Source organism: Hyposmocoma kahamanoa, unplaced genomic scaffold (assembly GCF_003589595.1).
Source record: "Hyposmocoma kahamanoa isolate Upper Pololo Valley unplaced genomic scaffold, ASM358959v1 65, whole genome shotgun sequence".
NCBI lineage: Eukaryota > Metazoa > Arthropoda > Insecta > Lepidoptera > Cosmopterigidae > Hyposmocoma > Hyposmocoma kahamanoa.
In genome coordinates this window covers 13890928-13910221 of record NW_020653853.1, presented here as the reverse complement: position 1 = coordinate 13910221, position 19294 = coordinate 13890928, and the positions used below count along the sequence as shown (strand labels likewise).

The 19294-nt window shown below is 34.7% G+C and overlaps 1 protein-coding gene across 2 annotated transcripts in view; it reads left to right on the top strand.

Moving 5' to 3' along the window:
* LOC113231217 (chloride intracellular channel exc-4) overlaps positions 1-18152 on the top strand; it is a 59886-nt gene extending 41734 nt beyond the window's left edge. Inside the window, exons 2-8 of one of the 2 annotated variants that reach the window (XM_026465423.1) lie at positions 9374-9475; positions 9737-9901; positions 10183-10322; positions 11458-11560; positions 11978-12088; positions 13653-13715; positions 17402-18152. In XM_026465423.1, coding sequence (XP_026321208.1) covers positions 9374-9475; positions 9737-9901; positions 10183-10322; positions 11458-11560; positions 11978-12088; positions 13653-13715; positions 17402-17488 — 771 coding nt within the window. In that variant the 3' untranslated portion in view covers positions 17489-18152. The remainder of the gene's footprint in view (positions 1-9373; positions 9476-9736; positions 9902-10182; positions 10323-11457; positions 11561-11977; positions 12089-13652; positions 13716-17401) is intronic. The other variant, XM_026465424.1, reaches the window with a different exon arrangement.
* The last annotated feature ends 1142 nt before the right edge of the window (positions 18153-19294 follow it).

The following is a 19294-nucleotide window of genomic DNA, read 5'->3' as shown; positions in this document are numbered from 1 at the left end:
CCATAATAGTTATAGTGCCATTCAGATCTTTAAATCGCAAAGATCTGAGCGGCACTGCCACTGTGCCCGTCACCCTGAGACAAAAGTTGACAAGTCCCATGTACCTACTTGTAATTTCACCAGCACCCTTACCCTTCAAAACCGGAACGCGGTAATGCTCACATTACTGTTTGACGACAAAAATAGGTAAGGTGACAGTACTTTCGTGTATGAACTCTTTCACAAGGAGCTCTACTGCTATTAAACCGTACTTTGTCAGTACAAGGTACGGCACCAGTGTACCGTGCTAATTCACCCAACGTCCTGTTGACTAACATTCATGTTTTCTCTATGCAACTTTATTATACACTATTAAACTGGAGCATCATTCATGGTTACGACATTTGGACTGTTTGTGAAGTTCAGGAAGTATGATTCAATTGAACGGGTGATTTGGTCTGTACATAATAAAAAATGTATATTTTGTACACCATTACATATGAGGTACACCATTAGGTAGACTGCAAAATAATAACGCGTTGTACATGCACCGGATGGCGCAGGATTGTGCAAGCCACCGCGCCTGTAGCTTTCCGGATCATGTTTTTTGTCGGTTCTTTGTAAACGTATTACGTTAACGTATCCTTGATATTATCTGTGTTCTTTTTATTAGAACAGTCGCAAGTATTAAGAATCGATGTTAACTATACAATGTTATGTCGTTTATAAATATACTCTATTGAACCGCAGTATCACGTGGGTCCAGATAATTTTATATGCGAACACGTCGTAACTCCTTTATATCTGAAAATATCACGTGGCGCCTAAAGATTCCTAAGAACGTTAAAATTTCAATCAGCGTGTTATTCGGAGCCATTTAACTTTTATCGCTTTTCGTAACACTCTCATGTGTTGTTATTTCTTATTTTAGGAAATATCATCGCAATCACCAAGGCTTATTTTTCTATTTCAAGGTATTGTGTTAATTTTGTTCACTGTTTATTTATTTTTTGTTTGTTTGTTTTCTTCATCACAAAATGTATCTTTGGCGAAACCAAATACTCTACATTTATAATATTATCCCATGACCCAAGTAAGCAAAGAAAACATTGTTTGTCGTCGAAATCGCCCTCTCAAACGTCAATGATCTTAGTTGCAGTGAGAGTAGTCAACAGGAATGTTGTAAACCTGTCTCCTTGCCTTTCTCAACACGCGGAAACTAAAGCGAGCTCGTCGTGAAATTGTGAATCTTATTTATGAACAAAATACACGCAATCTAAGTTTCGACGTTTGAGCTACGTCGTTTAATTCCATTTTTTTTCTTTTGTTATTGTTATGTATGCAACGTCGTGTATAGAATTATCACTTGCCAAAATATTAGTCTTCGGCTTTTGATTTAAATATGAACTAAGTGACGAGTTTTTTTATTTGTAATTAGGTGTCATAAAATTCCCTCTCCTTTCATTGGGCCAACCTCATCAACCCTATAGATAATTGTATCTTGTTAAGTATGTACTAATCTCAACATGCTTTACCCTAGTGTCACCGGCTTCCGTAACATATAATCATCTTATCACTGTCCGGTTTCTAAGAAAAGTCATCTAAAGCTAGTAAATCCAGACGTAATTAGAGGCCACTTTCACACTATCATGTGCCTAGTTTTTCACTGTCCCGGCTTTAGATAGCTAGGCGACTCAATGTGGTCATACATATTTGTAAATCCGGATTAAGGATGCAATCAATCACCACAATAGACTTAAATCAAGTCGCCATTTTTCGCGAAATCACAGATTTAATAACTAAAATGAAAATATCCTCTTCATAGCGTCTGTACTACTTCGTACTTGTCATCGAGAAAGATCCAAGTAATCGGCTATTCTGTCTTAATATGACGTGCAATTGTCAGCTTTAGTCTAGTGTGCTGGTAATCACTGAAACACTTCACACTATTAACATCAATAAAGAACGTGGCGACTTTCAGCGATCCGTCAGTGTAACAAACCGAAGCAATTGACAAATTGGTAGGCGCTGAAGAAGCGCAAGCCGCGAAACGGATTATCGGGTTTTTTCGCCGCCATCTTGGCGAAAATAGCGCGGGCTGCAGAGCGGGAGATGTATGTGCTGCTTTCGATTTCACGAAACTGAAAGTGCCTATATGTTCGGCGGTGTCGTTGACTCTAATGTTTGTTTGCCACGCCTGGTTGAGCAAGAAGACATCATATATCGTGTCGGCCACAATTGGCTAGAATGCAGTAATTTGGCGCTGTGATTTATTGTGTTTTCAACCTGTCTTCATTACTTTGCGCCGCGCATCGATGCCCATACTTACTACTCATTCGCTTTTTTTATTTCTCGTGGTTTATACCTTTACTACTCTTAGCTTTGTGACTGCTGAAGATATCTTATGAAATATATATTATATCACGATTTATATGCATCAATAATTCACGTTGTAAAAAAACGTTGCACACTGCAAACCGTGCTTGCAAATACTTGTTATATAACTCGTGCATTAACGTTATTCAAAGTGTTCTACTAATAATTTTTAATGAAGTTATTGACCTATGCTGTAGATGTATACCATAACATTGAACTCAGACGATTAAATTATACGCAGTGATAATTAATTACGCCTATAAACCTAATGTATGTCTAATATACCAAAGTAGTTTCATGTTTATTTTTTAAATTCGATTGTTTTTATAGATCAATTGAAATATAAATCTGAGAGCATATCAGTTTATTTAAAAGCTAAAGGTTTTGTAATGAGCGCGAATGCAACATGCCCATTATCAACTTAACATACTCATATGTATTAAGTAACTTTCTAGTGTCAATTGTACAATATGTACGTACTTACGCAATTATTATTATATGCAAAATGTACTCTTATGTTGATGTTTTATTCATTTGTCTAAATGTTCATAGTTTATCTTCCGTCAGAGTAAAGTAGGTCTATATTTTACGTAATTTATTATAATATTATGTGTTTGATACGCCCTGTTTAGTTTAATGCGGTAACTTTTATTTAACATGCCTTTTTACATACTTACTTTTTTTAATATGGCTTTCTAAATTCTTATGGGTTTGATCACTATTTATTCCCTTTTACTATTTAATGTATTTCGATACCGCACACATAAATTGTTGTACGCAACATAATAGCATTTTTGATGTATATTATAGGTTCCATATTTGAAAATAAACAAAATACTAAGTGATTTCTTTGTTTTTATAAGGGTATATTTAACTTATAAAGTAAAAAATGCTATTTTGTGGCTTACAAAAACTTACGTGAGTGTATCGATTTATAGTATATTAAGTTTTACTTCTCATAAGTACATTAATAAAATTGTTTAATAACTAAATTATTGTATTATGTACTCAATCGCATGAGTTGAATTTTTTTTATTTTTTTTTTATTTCGGATCGTGTTCATAGAGTGTTAGTTACAAAAACTTATAGGCTGTGTTACTATGGAAGATTATCATTAAAACTACATCAAATTATAAACTCAGCCCATAATTTAAATACCTACTCATTTTCTATTTTCTTTCTTATTAGACTCAACAGCTATCTTGCACGACCGACAAAACTCTATAATCCAACTAATCTGATGGATCAGAGTCGCTGATATTTTTTTTTTGTGATTGCGCAGGTGTCATCGGATGTATTAACTTTGGCGGTTTATGGTTAGCAACATAGGCTAGTACTGTTTACTTAGCTGTGCTTGTGTGAGCAAATAATGTTGTAGTCAGTATTGAATCCGTCCGGCGTCATCATCACGCAGTGCTCGATGTAGCTCGCCACGCATCATCGCCCCACTTGGTTTCTATTCGCACAGGGATACCATAGATTTTTATACAAACGACATACTAACGGATATAGAAACACAGTAAACGCATGAAGCTTATTCGTTTATCTGTAAAATAAAACCAAATACCTCAAAATATAACATAGCTGTTCGAGAATACTGATTCAAACCAAAATATGTTAATTAATGTTTTACGTTATTACACAGGATTAGTATTATACAGGATAGGGTTTAGAGTGTGCTAAATTTTATTGTGAATAAGACATCGAGTTTTTTTATAGTTAAAATAATCACATAGTATTTGGTCCAATGTACGATTCGTCGACTTTACGCCTCTGAATTTTTTAAACAAGATATGCGTTTTTTGTATAGGCCGCTATAAAGCAATCGATATGAACCCTGATAAGACTATACAGTGCTTAATCGCTGTGACATAGATTCCACTACATTAAATGATTTTTTACAATTGCCACGCCTAGGCGGACCGAATAATAGTATAATACACGGTGACGACGCGGCAAGTCTTTTGAAATGATGTATACTATAGATAACTATCATCGTAACTTATATATTCAGTAACAGATGGTCACCCCAATGCGTCGGTGCAGCGTGCTACTAATGTACGCACTTAATACATTCATTCACATTGTCATTACTTTGTCACTATGAAAATCACAAAATTTTAACTTTTTTACATTCACAGTCGTTTAAATATAATTATGTAGATCTGTGCTGTGTTTATCTGTTGTTTTAAATGTTTATCTTATTCATCTGGAACATAGATCAGTGTTATAATTAGGGCTTTTTCAGTAATTCTCTTACAATTTTAAATCTAAGAAAAAATTATGCTGTCAAAACTTAATGAAACAAATTTCTTAAACGATATGAATCATATTTTCTTAACGGGATTGGATCACAAACCATATTTCAATTTATTGTGAACTATTTCTGGTATCATAAGTGATTTTATTTGAAATAGCTAATTTGTATATAAAGAGGACAACATTACTTATATCAGATGCTTGTATGATTAGATAATTTTCATATTTCTTTATGGGTAATTTTCAGGTTAGTTTTCTCTACCTAGTTATGGTGGCAATTTTTATTATTTATGTATTCCAGTATATTATCGTCAAGTATTAAATACTGTTTCAGGTTACTACACCGGAATATTAAATAATACTTCGTGATAATATTCTAAAATATTGAAATAATAAAAATTGCCACCGAAATTATGTAGAGAAAACTAACCTGTAAATTACTCATAAATGCACCTTCACTCACAGTCTCTTAAAAAACAAAATTTTAGTTTGTAAATGTTATTGCGTAGTAGAATTAATATTTCACGGTGGGTGACCTTTTGTATAAACTTTTCAAATAACATTGACATTTAGTCATTGACTATTGAAATTAAGAATTAAAAGCGTCTAATAGTTAAGTATAATAAATACACAGAAGTCGCAACGAGTACTAAAAGAACCTAATAAGCTCCCTGAGTATGAATACACTTGGAAGCAACCAGCCTTAAAACCATGAAATTTAATTTGTTGTAATAAATTAGCTACTATGGAAATAATAACAAATTTCATTGTTATCCTTAGCTTTATAACATTTTTATCGGTATAGGAGTGTAGTTAAATAAAAATCCTAGGTAGGTAGCGTGTCCCGATCAGTTGTTTATGAAATCCTATGTATTAAGGGTTACGAGGTAAATGATTATCCTTTCCTGGGCATTTCATAGGAACGGATTTGGTGTCCAACTCCAACTGTTTGGGCGTATGTGTAGGGAAAAGAAAAATGCAAATTGTTATAAAAAAACGTATTTTAGGTAAAACTATATTACTTAACCTAACATGCCAAACATTAGTAACCTAGCCTGCTTTCTTAGCTTGGTCTTGGCCGCCAAGATGTCGCAAGTTTAAAAAGCTAATAGTATTCAGGAATTTCATTTACTGAACCACACGTACAATTCCGGAACTTTCCCAACCTTTTGGCAACCCTAGTATGTCACGGATAATGCTTTCTCGCGACACGATAACTACGGGTATTGTGAACCAAAAAGGCGTAGAAAGCGAGCCCTTTGACCCCGATCTGTTTCAATGAGTCATTCGTTGCACAAAACTTCACTCCCTCTGTGTACATGTCAACCTATAACAAAACTCCACTTGTATTGTACAATACACGGCGAACATTAATCCTAACGTCATGGATGAAGTATTATTGTTATTGTCATATCATTACGTGCATTTAGAAGAAAGCTCTGCACCGATTTATGTTCTATTAATCTTTGTTCAATACAATGGAGATATTATGTATCTGATACATTGCTGTAAAGTAACTAATACTTGGAAGACGTACAGAAAACAAGTTTTTTGTTAGAATACGAATTTCTACAAAAATTCGCTTCCATTCCGTTCCGCCGCAATATAAATGGAACCTAAGGTCCGACACACCTAGGGGAAAGGCAATCCAGCTTAGACCAATAAAAATTCGTTACTTTTACTAAGCGAAGAGTAAGTATCAAAATAACAATCCCTTTGGTTTTTCTAACACCTCCTTTTTGATAATACCAAGTGACGGAACTAACAAGTCGTGCGCCTGGTATTATGCTACACGCCTGTCCATAGCAGTCGCAGTGCTACTCAGAACTTTAAATTGCAAAGATTTGAACAGCACTGCCATTGCGCCCGCTACTCTGGGACATAAGTTGACAAATCTCATGTGCCTGTAAGTTCACCACCACCCTTACCCTCCAAAACCGGAACGTAGTAATGCTCGCATTACTGCTTTGCAGCGGAAATAGTAAGGTGGCAGTACTTCCTAAGATGAACTCTTGCACAAGGAGCTTTACTGCTACTATAAAAGCTTCTTTTCCGTTTAGGTATACAGTTTTTTTTTTTAAGTAAAAGAGTTGACCGAAAGTTTCTATTTTATAGCTACGATATTAGTAATTATTGTTTTATTTCCCTTATAAAAATAGATTGCTGCACTCTGCAGCTCGTAGTCATAAAGTAAATTGCTTTGGATAGAGAAAGCGCTATAATGCCTTTGTATCAATCCGATGAGTCATAAACGTGAGTTACTTAGTTGTAAGGTCGATCGACAAAGGATATTTATACAAACGATGGTTATAATGTAAGATTCATTTGTAAGATGTAAGGTAAGATGATACTTAAGGACTAGGTAAAGTATACACTAATTATTTACAGAGAGAAAGTCTGAGTGGCACTGCCACTGCTATGGACAGGAGTGTCGCTTTAACACCAGACGCCACGACTTGTTAGTCCCGTAAAAAATATTTTACTAAGTGTGGTATCATTAAAAAAAGTTATTTTTCAAATTCCTGCCTTCTCGTCAAGTGCCCACAGTGCAAACCGTTGGGCCACCGAAGTCCTCAATCGTAGTGGGTGAGAATGTACTCTCATACGACCACGAAGAATTTGTGAAATATCTTTTAGCAAGATGACCATTACAGAGACTCTTTTACAAGGCCTTAGGTTTGAGTTATGGAATTGGATTAGTGATGAAAGAGACTCAGTCTTGTAAGGCGTTTTATAACGACTCGACTCCATTTTACAGGACTCGACTCTAAAATTAAGACTGAGGGTTCGAATTTTTATTAATAAGACTCAGTCGTTGTAATGAAAGACTCAAAATACTTAAACGACTTGAAAGACTTAAACGACCCGAGTTGTTTGCAAAGGACTTATACATATTTTATGTCTTATTAAACCCGAAGTTTATAAATAAAAATGACGTAAATAGTATGTAGTAAATAATCACGTTTATTTACTTATAATAAAAATCGTAGAACAAATAACTTTGTGGGTAGAAATAAAATCACGCCATACGACTCATAACTCGCGACTCCCGAGACTATGAGGCGCCAATCGACTAAAAGTCGTTTTAGTCCTATAAGTCTTTTAAGCTTCCTAGAGTTAAAAGACTAGACTAGTTGTGAGGCGTTGAAAATTAGTCGAGGTTTTTTAAAAGGCCTTAAAAGGCTGAGTCTCTTTCACCATTAAATTGGATTCTGTTGCAACCTTCGCCCTTGTAGATACGTTTAAGAACTCCTAAGGCATATTTAACGGCAATTAAAACAAAAAGAAAACAAAGAAATCGTAATTAGCATTTACTATACCTCAGCTATTCATAAAACAGCACGACGCTATTATGACGATGTTGACATGAATTGTTGTCCATCTAGGGCCTGCTTGAGCATTCGCCGTCGTCTAATTTCTATTCCGTCGTTATGATTACACAAAACCTTCTTTTTCATCTAATGTTTTATATAATGCGTCATGCAAAAGGGACTTTTAGGTATTGGTTGCGCTGAAAAAGTATAATCTTATTTCATTTACATTTTTCATTATTTTTTTACGCTCTTACACAAATTAAACAAAATCATTTTGAAATTTTAAAAATATAAGCTGAAATTACTTAAATATAAGTACTGAAACTTAAAGACGAGAGACATAACTTATCCTGTCACTGTTAATAACATAACATTGTTTTCGATATTATTATAATGATGAAACGTCAATACAAACTACGTATTTCACATTAAAAGCAAATTGGCAATTTCTGAGTGGAAAACCCGCGTTGAAAGAAACCAGTTGAATATTTATAAGGCATTGTTGATGCTGCTTACTGTGTTTGCATAACTCTCGTTCAGAAGGACACCACGAGACATTGTATTTGATATATCTGTTTTTATAATAACGAAGTGACGGGACGAACAAGTCGTGCGCCTGATGGTAAGCGACACAATGTCCAACCTGTCCAGAGCAATATCTCTCAGAGCTTTAAATCACAAAAATCTGAGGGGGCACTGCCACTGCGCCTGACATCCTGAGACATAAGTTGACAAGTCCCTTGTGCCTATAATTTCACCAGCATCCGTACTCCTCAAATGTAAAGCTCACATTACTGCTTGGCAGCAGAAATAGATAAGGTGACTACTTCCCTGCACGAACTCGTTCACAAGGAGCTCTTCTACTAATAAATACGTTATACGTATACTAGGTCTTGCCGCTACTAACAACCATGTTTGGATAACTTTAATATTATACTCGTATATATTATAACCTATATTATTTATACGTATACAGAGTGTTCATTTTTAATGGAACAGTATGGGGAAATCCGAAACCATAGCATATACAAGGATACTGTCTTTGGAACCAATAAATCTTTTTTGTGAAAATAATTTTGGCATAGTAAATTTCTTGGTGCATACAAATTAATAAAAATTGGTCTGATGTGATAATGAAATTGATTGAAGATACTCGTGCCGATTAGCGAATGTGGATTAGGGTGCGCCATACGTACAGGAAAGAAATGGTATGTCGTGTGGGGAGGTTCTGTTCGTGCACCACTCACTCATAATATAATATGGACGTTCAGTATGCGCTAGCACCTCAAAAACTTGCTATGGAAAATTGCATATGACAAAAATAATGATTTTCTTCATAATTGTTTCCAACGGTTTAATTTAGTTTAGTACCCAGTATCTCTGGTAAGACATAAAACAAATTTATAAAGTCATGTTGCTAACAGTGTACATTGATGTTGTTTCAGGCATCGACGATCGACGGGCGACGGAAGGGCGCATGCCTCTTCTGCCAAGAATACTTCATGGACCTGTACCTGTTAGCTGAGCTGAAGACTATCAGTTTAAAGGTAAGCCTCTTTAATTAAATCTCTCTTTACGTAAAAGAAAAATAATTGGGTATAATATTCTGTATTACCTACTATTAAGGAGTAGCTACGTTGTGTTTTACTTCAAGATCTTGTGTCTCACGGCCCGATAACTCGTTTGCGATGTTAAAAATACTTCTTAAGTATCCCTGAAGGTGACGAGCGGTGGCAAAACAAACGTATGAATAAACCGTGTGTTTGCCGATTTGTACGTCATCACTAAAAAAATACTTTCAATTCCAGGTGACCACAGTGGACATGCAGAAACCACCACCAGACTTCCGCACTAACTTCGAGGCGACACACCCGCCCATCCTGATCGACAACGGGTTGGCCATACTCGAGAACGAGAAGATCGAACGGCACATCATGAAATCAGTGCCCGGTGGACACAATCTCTTCGTACAGGTGATTCTTGATTGCGTAACAAAAAATATATGATATAAAATATATGATATGTACTCGTCCTAATTTAAAGTTTTTCCCAGGAGTCGAGATCTGCAATAACTTGTTGGTTAATAACAAGTTGTAAACTTTCATTTGGTAATAATTTCTCAATTATTGAGATGAAACTTTTCTTCAAAGCTATTACCAGTTACTTTCACACAAAATAAAACCGATAAACCAGTACTCATTTAAACCGTTTTAATAAAATTTAACGATACCGTTTTATTGTATGTGATTTGCAGGACAAGGAGGTGGCGTCGCTGATCGAGAACCTGTACTCGAAACTGAAACTTGTGCTGGTGCGCAAAGATGAGCAGAAGTCGGCGGCACTGCGCGCGCATCTCGGACGTATTGACGCGTTGCTTGAGCGCCGCAACACCAGGTACGATAAACGATGCCATATACATAATATTTTTCTATGACATATACCACAGACATATATCTAGACAGACGCCGCAAGTACAGCAATTTGTATGAAAACCAATACGCATTAACACGCGTATTCCATTCAATTAATCGATTCTCAATAGATTATTTGAATGGCAGTCGAGGCAGCGTGCTGCAAAAATTATCGAAATTACAGCTACTACTGAGAAATAGATACTACAAAACTGTAAAAAAAAAACGAAGCGTTACTAAACGTTATAACAAAAGAGTTATAGAATATTTTTATAATATTTCTAAGGTCATAATAACTTTTCGTTCCTTTGTTTTCAAAATCGATCATAATCGAGAACAGTGTTGCCTAACGAATGCATCACTAAATGTTAAATTTGAAAAAAGAAATGTACAAGCGGCTGTACCACGAAACTGAATGCATTATATAAAAGTGCGTTCGTTCGATATTCATGGCGTATTAACAAAGGATCACAAATATATCGCACCAAGTAAAAGCCGCAATGTATTACAAATCGTGAGGCATACACTCCGTTGCATATTTGTTTTCTCGAAATTCGTACAAAAGCAAAATAATTGTTTTTAAAATATCTTCTGATTACAAAATCACTTGCCCGTGAAAGGAAACGTTCCTGTTTACCCGTTTACCCACAGTTATGGTGCTTTTGCATTTTATAATGGCATTATTATGCATTTTTCGCGTTTTCGACTGGTGTTTATCTACGATAACGGTCGCGTGTGTTCTGAAGTATAGCAGCGGCAAGTAAGTGAATTTCACTTACTTTGGGCACCCAAAGTACGTACATCTATATCTAGATATGTCTGTGACGTACACATTAGGCTATGGCCTTTGCTTATCCCGATGTGGAAAGGGCGTGAATTGTAGGTATAAGCAAACATCAGAGTGAATTATGCCAAAAATCATTCTTCACCCGTTAATGGGTCTAAGCGAGATTTGTCTAACTGTGCATCTCAGTACAAGAAAATGAATTGGTGGTTTCTGTTAACTAAATTATTATCCATGAGTTGAAAGCTACACTAATAACAACACTCTTAATTCCTATTGACTCTGCACCGTTTGATTTTTGAATTGATTTAGGGTTATGTTACTTTTTTTTTAGATTCCTAACGGGCGACACGATGTGCTGTTTCGACTGCGAGTTGATGCCGCGGCTGCAGCACATTCGCGTCGCCGGCAAATACTTCGTCGATTTTGAAATACCGGTAAGTATATCGGGGTATATAACTCCATCATCGGGGCCCAGACGCAGGCTGGGCTTCCACCCCTATGTTGTAGATATTCTAGGCATTCAAATTACTATGGAGTGGAATTCCCTGGCTGCAGATTTGTTCTCTGAACGGTACAACTGGGCTTTTTTAAGGCGAAAATGAATAGGCATTATTTAGCTATGCTTGCTCCGTCGTCGAACTCATCTTAATTTTCATCAGGAGAGATTAAGGTCAAATGCGCGCTTATTTTTTTAATAAAAAAAAAACATTCAAATATGAATATTTGAATTGGCAGGACTGAACAGTAATGGCTTAAAAATGTGTAGTCGCGCTAATATGAGAAATAATCCTTTACATTTACTTTAATAAAAGACCATGTGAAAATAATCACACATTATGCTGTAATTACAGACGACCTTCCGCGCGCTCTGGCGCTACATGTACCACATGTACCAGCTGGACGCGTTCACGCAAAGCTGTCCCGCCGACCAAGATATTATCAACCATTACAAGCTGCAGCAGGTATGACGTTTTAATCTTTAGTTTTATATAGGTAGGACCCTACGTGAAATGGTGGGTACAGTATTATATTTTGAAGTCCAACTTCGGAGTCATCGAATCTTACGGAAATAGGCGATTATAATTAATATTGAAAAAAAATCGATATCTTACACTGCCCTCCTCGTTATAAACAACGCATTTGCATTTTGGTAATTTTCGAGATAAAGGCACCTAAAGTTTTTTTTTTGAAAAATGACTATTCCGCTGATTTGAATTAACAATAAAACTGATACTAATTCAAATTTTAACAAAAATCATTTATCCCCTAGTTTGCCATCCTTAATGGTGGAATATTTTCTTCAAATTGAAATGGGACCACATCTGAGGTACCCCTTTCCAACAAAAAAAGAATCATCAAAATCGGTTCACAAACAGCCGAAGTTATTGCGTAACATACATACATACAAAAAACGTATAGTCGAATTGAAAACCTCCTTTTTTTAGTCAGTTAAAAATAACTACACCTAGGGGGTTGCAGACCTCATTTCGCTGATTCCAGATATGTTAATAACTCAGTTTCACGAAAAATGTCGATTACGTTGTCTATGATAAGGGCGGCAGTAAAGAATTCCAATAAAATGACACCGGAAATATTAACTTTCTGTTTTAACTGTTAAGTTTTATTACAGTAACGCGAGTTTTTTTTTTAATAATATCAAGTGATGGGACGAACAAGTCGTGCACCTGATGGTAAGCCTGTCCATAACAGTGCAGTGCCACTTAGAGCTTTAAATCACAAAGATCTGAGGGGCACTGCCACTGCGCCCGTCACCATGAGACATAAGTTGACGAGTCCCGCGTGCTTGTAATTTCACTAGTTTTTTACTTTTTACTTTAAAACCGGAACACAGTAATACTGCTTGGTGCCAGAAATATTATTTATATATTTTTTCGGCAGATTTATTATTACATTATGTCAAATCTAGGATCGGCAGACTTAGCACATAAGTCACAAAATGCTTAATTTTTTTATTAAACAAAGTGAAGAGACTGATAAGGTTCAAAAGTACACCACTAAAATTTAAGTCGAAATAATAAATTTGACTTATGTGGTTTTGTCCGTCAATGTATTGATTTAAATGAAGTGATATTGGGTTGGTTTTCATAAAATTTTAGATGCAATCGTCAAGATCCGTAACACTCGAATGGCTCCGAAACTTGAACTCACTCACTTGTAAATACTTTAGAAAACTCTAGTAGGTAGTGTATGTACGAGTGAGAAAAAATTTAAGAAAAAGATCTGAGGGTCAGCTGATGGTTTAGTTATCGTATATGTATATATTTGAGTAAAGTTTATAAGAAATATGTCACTGTTGTAAATGTTATACTGTACGTATGCCCAACTCTCATAGCTCTGAAGAATTCTGTTCACAAAACTGTTATTTATGATAGTGTGACTGAACTTATAGGGATCTATCTATATGTATTATACTTGGATCTTGCCTATTTATTTCCTGAAGGTTTTAATATGGGTACCTATTATATTATTATTTACAAGTAGTATACATTATGTCTATCCATACAGCAATCAGCAAAGGGTTTGGCTCTGTCACCTACCCTGACGAGACAGAAGGAGCCTACCGAATCGGTACGTGGGTGCCGTGGTGTCCTTTCACTTCACTATAACTCACTTTCATATCACATTTATGTAAAATTGTAATCGGACAAACATTAACAGCTGTGGTAACTTTCAACTCATAGAATCACAGATCTCGGCTATAATCTAGTTCATAGTATATAGAGTGAACCAAAAAGGACCTTTCGTGTTTTCAGGTATTAATTATACTAATATAACATTTGCATCCACCACAGACATATATCTAGATAGACGCTGCAAGTACAGCAATTTAGGGATATACGTTGAACATCGATGTATCCAATCCATTCGATGTTTAACGTACGACATATCGCGTTGATTCGATGTTTTAAGAAAAAGAAATTCTATTCGATTCATCGATATTTTTTAATAAAAACATCGAATCATACAAAAACTCTGACGTGCGTCTGTGTTTCAATTTGATATTGTAAGTCATTTAGTGTTTGTTTTATTTGTATTTATCCTAGCGTATTTCATTCTTCTGTGAATGAATAATTGAGTATGTATCGAAAGTCTTTGGGTATTTTAGGCAGTTTACCTAATCGTAAAAAAAACATTCCTACAAGGAATTATTCTTGCGTAAAAACATTTCTATTAATTTGCAGTTTTTTTTTCCACCAGTAAATGTATGTCTTGCCGATGTTAATAGCATCGACTATTTTCTTTTAAGTTCCTGGCTTCTCTTGACCAGTAGTACTAAACTAACACACACAGTATCAAAAAAAAAAAAAATAAAAATACAATTAAACAAGTCACTACAGTGACAGCACTTCTCTTTTGGTATAGTGTTACTATGCGTTCCCTGTTAAGCTAAGAAAAACAAAAAGGTATTCGATGTTGAAAAAACATCAATGTTTTTAAGCGATGCATCGAAAAACATCGATGTTTTTAAGCGAGGCATCGAAGAACATCGATGCAAGGTTTCTATGTTTTACATCGAATGAAGATATCGATGTATTTTCTAAGTGGACACCCCTACAGCAAGGTGTATGAAAACCAAGCGTGCCACATTTTTTGTACCCCCTATCACGTCACAAGAACTATTTAGTGATGGGAAACCTCCCTCCACTCTAAATCGATTGATTGAACGGAATACGCGTATTCCATTCAATTAATCGATTCTAAATATAATGATTTTTGTTCAAGTATTTTGATTGCAAGTAGTCGTAATATAAATATAATACTGGAATAAGATAGTTAAGTCCTTTATTTTACTTGTTTTTAAAAAATGTTGATTACTTCAAAAAATTACGACTTTAATTTTTAATCGGCTTAAAATATTTAAATTATTGACCTTCCAATAAAATGAGCTTATTATACAACATCTTTTTGTAATAGATCTTATGGATTAACTTAAATAATGAAAACGCACGTCAATATATGAACTTGCGACTACCTTAATTAATTTTACTAGATGTTTTCTGTTGGTAATTGATCAAATTGATGAATGGCAAGACAACTGAAAATGTTACTGCTGACAAAATATGGTAAAATCTTATTAATCAGAAGAGGTTTACTTAATGACAGCCTCGTGTGAAACTTTTGTCATTTCTTTATTATTTCTCGGATTTCTAACTCTGCTTATTTCGATAGCATCTTAGGTGGGATAAACTAGACCACCCTCTTCCTTTGTCCTTGAAAGCAACGAACTCATACTTATGACCAACTCCAGGTTTTTGTAAAGACAGCCCACTGTTACATTCTTCCCATTTTATATTTTTTTGTATTACTCGCACCACATATCCGGCGATGTATGTAATTATTTGCTCACTATATTCGGACATTCGGGGCAACGTGCTTCAAAAATTATCGAAATTACAGATACTACTGATAATAGATACTATAAAACTGAAAAAAAAAAATGAAACGGTACTAAACGTTATAACGAAAAAGTTATAGAATATTTTTATAATATTGCTAAGGTCATAATCATTTTCGTCACTTTGTTTTCAAAATCGATCAGAATCGAGAACAGTGTTGCCTAGCGTATACATCACTAAATGTTAAATTTGGCCAAAAAATGTACACGCGACCTTACCACGAAACTGAATGCATTATACAAAAGTGCGTTCGTTCGATATTCATGGCGTATTAACAAAGGATCACAAATATATCGCACCAAGTAAAAGCCTCGAGTCTATTACAAAATGAGGCATACACTCTTGTTGCGTATTTGTTTTCTCGAAATTTATACAAAATCAAAATAATTGTTTTTAAAATAAATTATGTATCTTCTGATTACAAAATCACTTGCCCGTGGAAGGAAACGTCTTCGTTTACGCGTTAACCCACAATTATGGTGCTTTTGCAGTTTATAATTGCACAATTATATATGCATTTTTCGCGTTTTCAACTGGCATTTATATACAATAACGGTCGAGCGCGTCCTGAAGTGTAGCAGCGGCAACTAAGTGTATTTCACTTACATTGGGCACGCGAAATACGTACACTTGCGGCGTCTATCTAGATATTGTCTGTAGCATCCATCCGTAAAGTTGTTAGTGTTAGCGAGTTCTCAATTGTAGCCGGTCCTTTTTGTTACGACCTGTATGTATTTTATACGCGGCAAGTGCTAACACACCATTATTTTCTCATTTATTTATTTTTCTTTGAGTTTGTTTCTTCTTAAAGCATGATAGCAACTACATTTGGCAGTGGGAGTAGGGGCACATAAAATGACCTCTGTCTGACCTCTGGCCACCTCCCCAAACACAAAATATTCTCAATGTAGTCATATTTATAAATCAAATAGGTACTAAAGCTGAAAGGACTGTCAAGAAATTTTTAAACGAGGTGTACAGAAATACAGTGATTCGACGAATCTACCACTAACTAGTAACTGGCCGGTCTTATCGCAATCGCATTAGTAGGCATAGTTTTATAATTATGATGTATGTAGTAAACACGGTCACAGTTACAAACTTTAGAAATATCGCTATCTAGAATTTTTGTACTAATTCAATCATACTTTTCTTCTGCACAGCCACATCATTTTCGCACTACATTTGGTAAAGGGTTATCATCAAATGTCTAATCTTATCTCTTTCAACCTGGTGTAGAATTTTCTTCTCATTCAGTTTCCAATTTTACTGTGGTGTTGTTTTTAGATTTGATTGACAATAATAATTAATTACTTTAATCATTTTTAACCAAGAAAGGTGTTGAAAACAGTGGTGTCCTTTTTAGGAATTAAAAATTAATTCGATTACGATGATTATACATTTTGAGTCAACAGTTGACTGTTGCGTCAGTTTCTCAAGATTTTTATGTAAACAAAAGTTATTGTCTTACAAATATGGTAAAATAAATTAACTTTGGTTACTGTGTGTGTTCATATTTGTTTGTACATAAACATAAACACTAATATACTAAAATATTTTTTGTCTACTTAGAATAATGACATCACCGCTGAATAAAGTCGACTACAGAAAACATAATTTTGTCTATAATTGAAAATAAAAGTACAACTATAAAAAAGTACATTTTCATTGAATAATTTTGGTAAAGAATTTAATAAACCATTTTTGTAAACTGAAAAGCATCGTAGTTTATAATAATAGTTCAATTAGCAATAGCAACAGTTATTTGTTGCAGATTTAAGTACATAAATCAGTTTTACAATTTGAAAATAATAACATATTTATGATAATAAAATAATTTTTGGTTTTATCATCCAGGCGTTGAAAATGAAGAAACACGAAGAGTTGGAGACGCCAACATTCACGACGTCTATTCCTATTGACGTGAGCGAACTGAACGAATAACGGGGACCAGCCGCCTTGGTACGACCTACCCGCGCAGTTAGCAGGGTTTACTCCCATGTAGGTACCTTTTACAAATAATCCATTCATGTTTTCAGTATAGGTACAGTAATGAGTTTGAAAATTTATTTTGCTTTTAAAGACATACCCACATTACACTGACAGATATAAGTGGGTAATAAAGATAGTTGTATTTCTGTAAGGTCCTAATAAAAACTAGCTGCGCCCCTTTAGATAATCCACCGTTATTAAATAAGTGCTGTTGGCATCTCTGCATTTTAATATATAGCTGCCGTGCCGACGACGTGTGAATCACGAAAACACGGCAATCGACGACTGCAAGTTCCGTCCGACTTTCTGTGGCTATTGTTTGTACCGAGGTCCTTTTTCTAGAGCACCCTTCCCTCGCCCTACCATGCCAGACCATATTTTTGTGCAGTATGTTTTGAATATCTTCATTGGAATCATTGATTGAATGCGAATTGCGCGGTTTGGTGCAATGAAATTGTTTTTATTGTGGATAAGCATGGGTGATTTGTTGCTTACATGCCCTTGTTAGGGATTATCTTTATTAAAAGGCAAGGTTATTTTGTTAATGTTTTCAACCTCTGTACATTCATCGAAGGTTAAATAAATGATAAGAAATTGCGAGAGGTAACTGTGGCCATTAGTATTTTTTGGATTAAAAGTAATATTCAATACTTCACTCAGTGATCGTATATTTTTATACCTATTCGGCAATTTTATTATAGTCGGCAGAGGTGCTGAACAAATCGTTTTAAAATCTGTCAATAGTTTCCATGACGATTTTGCGTTAAACGTTACAAATATTGCAATTGATGTAAATAAAAAGTAGATCTTTTTATTACATAAGCTGCAGCTTGATTATTAACTTTACATAGATGTTAGAATAAAGTGTTCAAACACAACGAAATAGACAATCGGACATAATTTTTGTATAATATTGACAATAGTATTAAGATTGGTTTACAGTATTCATCCATCATTGTTCATTTTGGACTTCCCTTGTATAGATGTAAGTTAGAATTTGAAATTCACCGCCATTTTGATTTTAATGCCTCTGCCTTATTTTGCATGAGTTCTGAAAATTATATTAGCCTGTTATTTTAAACAGCATAATGTGAGTACTCTTGCCTGCCTGCCTTTGTTACCTTGTTTTGAAGGTAGTGTTTTAAGTACTTATTTAATTATGTATGTTCGTACACAAGTCCCATTTTTTTTTATATTTATTGAGAGATACATTTTATTATGTGAGGGTAAATTGGACCACAAAATAATAGATTTTTTTTTGTAATCTCACATTTTTTCAAGTACACTTTTTTCTGTTCTCCCGTGGAGTCATTTATGTTCAAGAAAGTTTTAGTTAGAACATTTATGATTAATCGTTAGAGAAAATGTATTTGTGTATTCGACACACAGTACACGCAGTAGGAAAGGCGAGAGACAATCAACATGTCAATTGGACAATGTATAAAATATTAACTAGATATAATATAAGCGTTAAGGAATAAACCTGGATAAATATATATTTTTTTTCATTTGCGTTTTATTTTGGTGCGTTTTTCCTTGATTTTCCATATTTAAAATAATTTTTGCTTTGTTTTGTTTGTTCGTGGTCAGTGTCTTGGTTACTAGCGAAGTCCACTATATATGTATATAGTTATATGTATATAGTTCATAATAATTTTGTAAAGTTGCTCATTTACGTCATGCCCTGTGGCCACGCCACTCAATTTTTTTGTTATCATAATATTAGGGGTTAAAGTATGAAATTGCCGTTTTATTGCA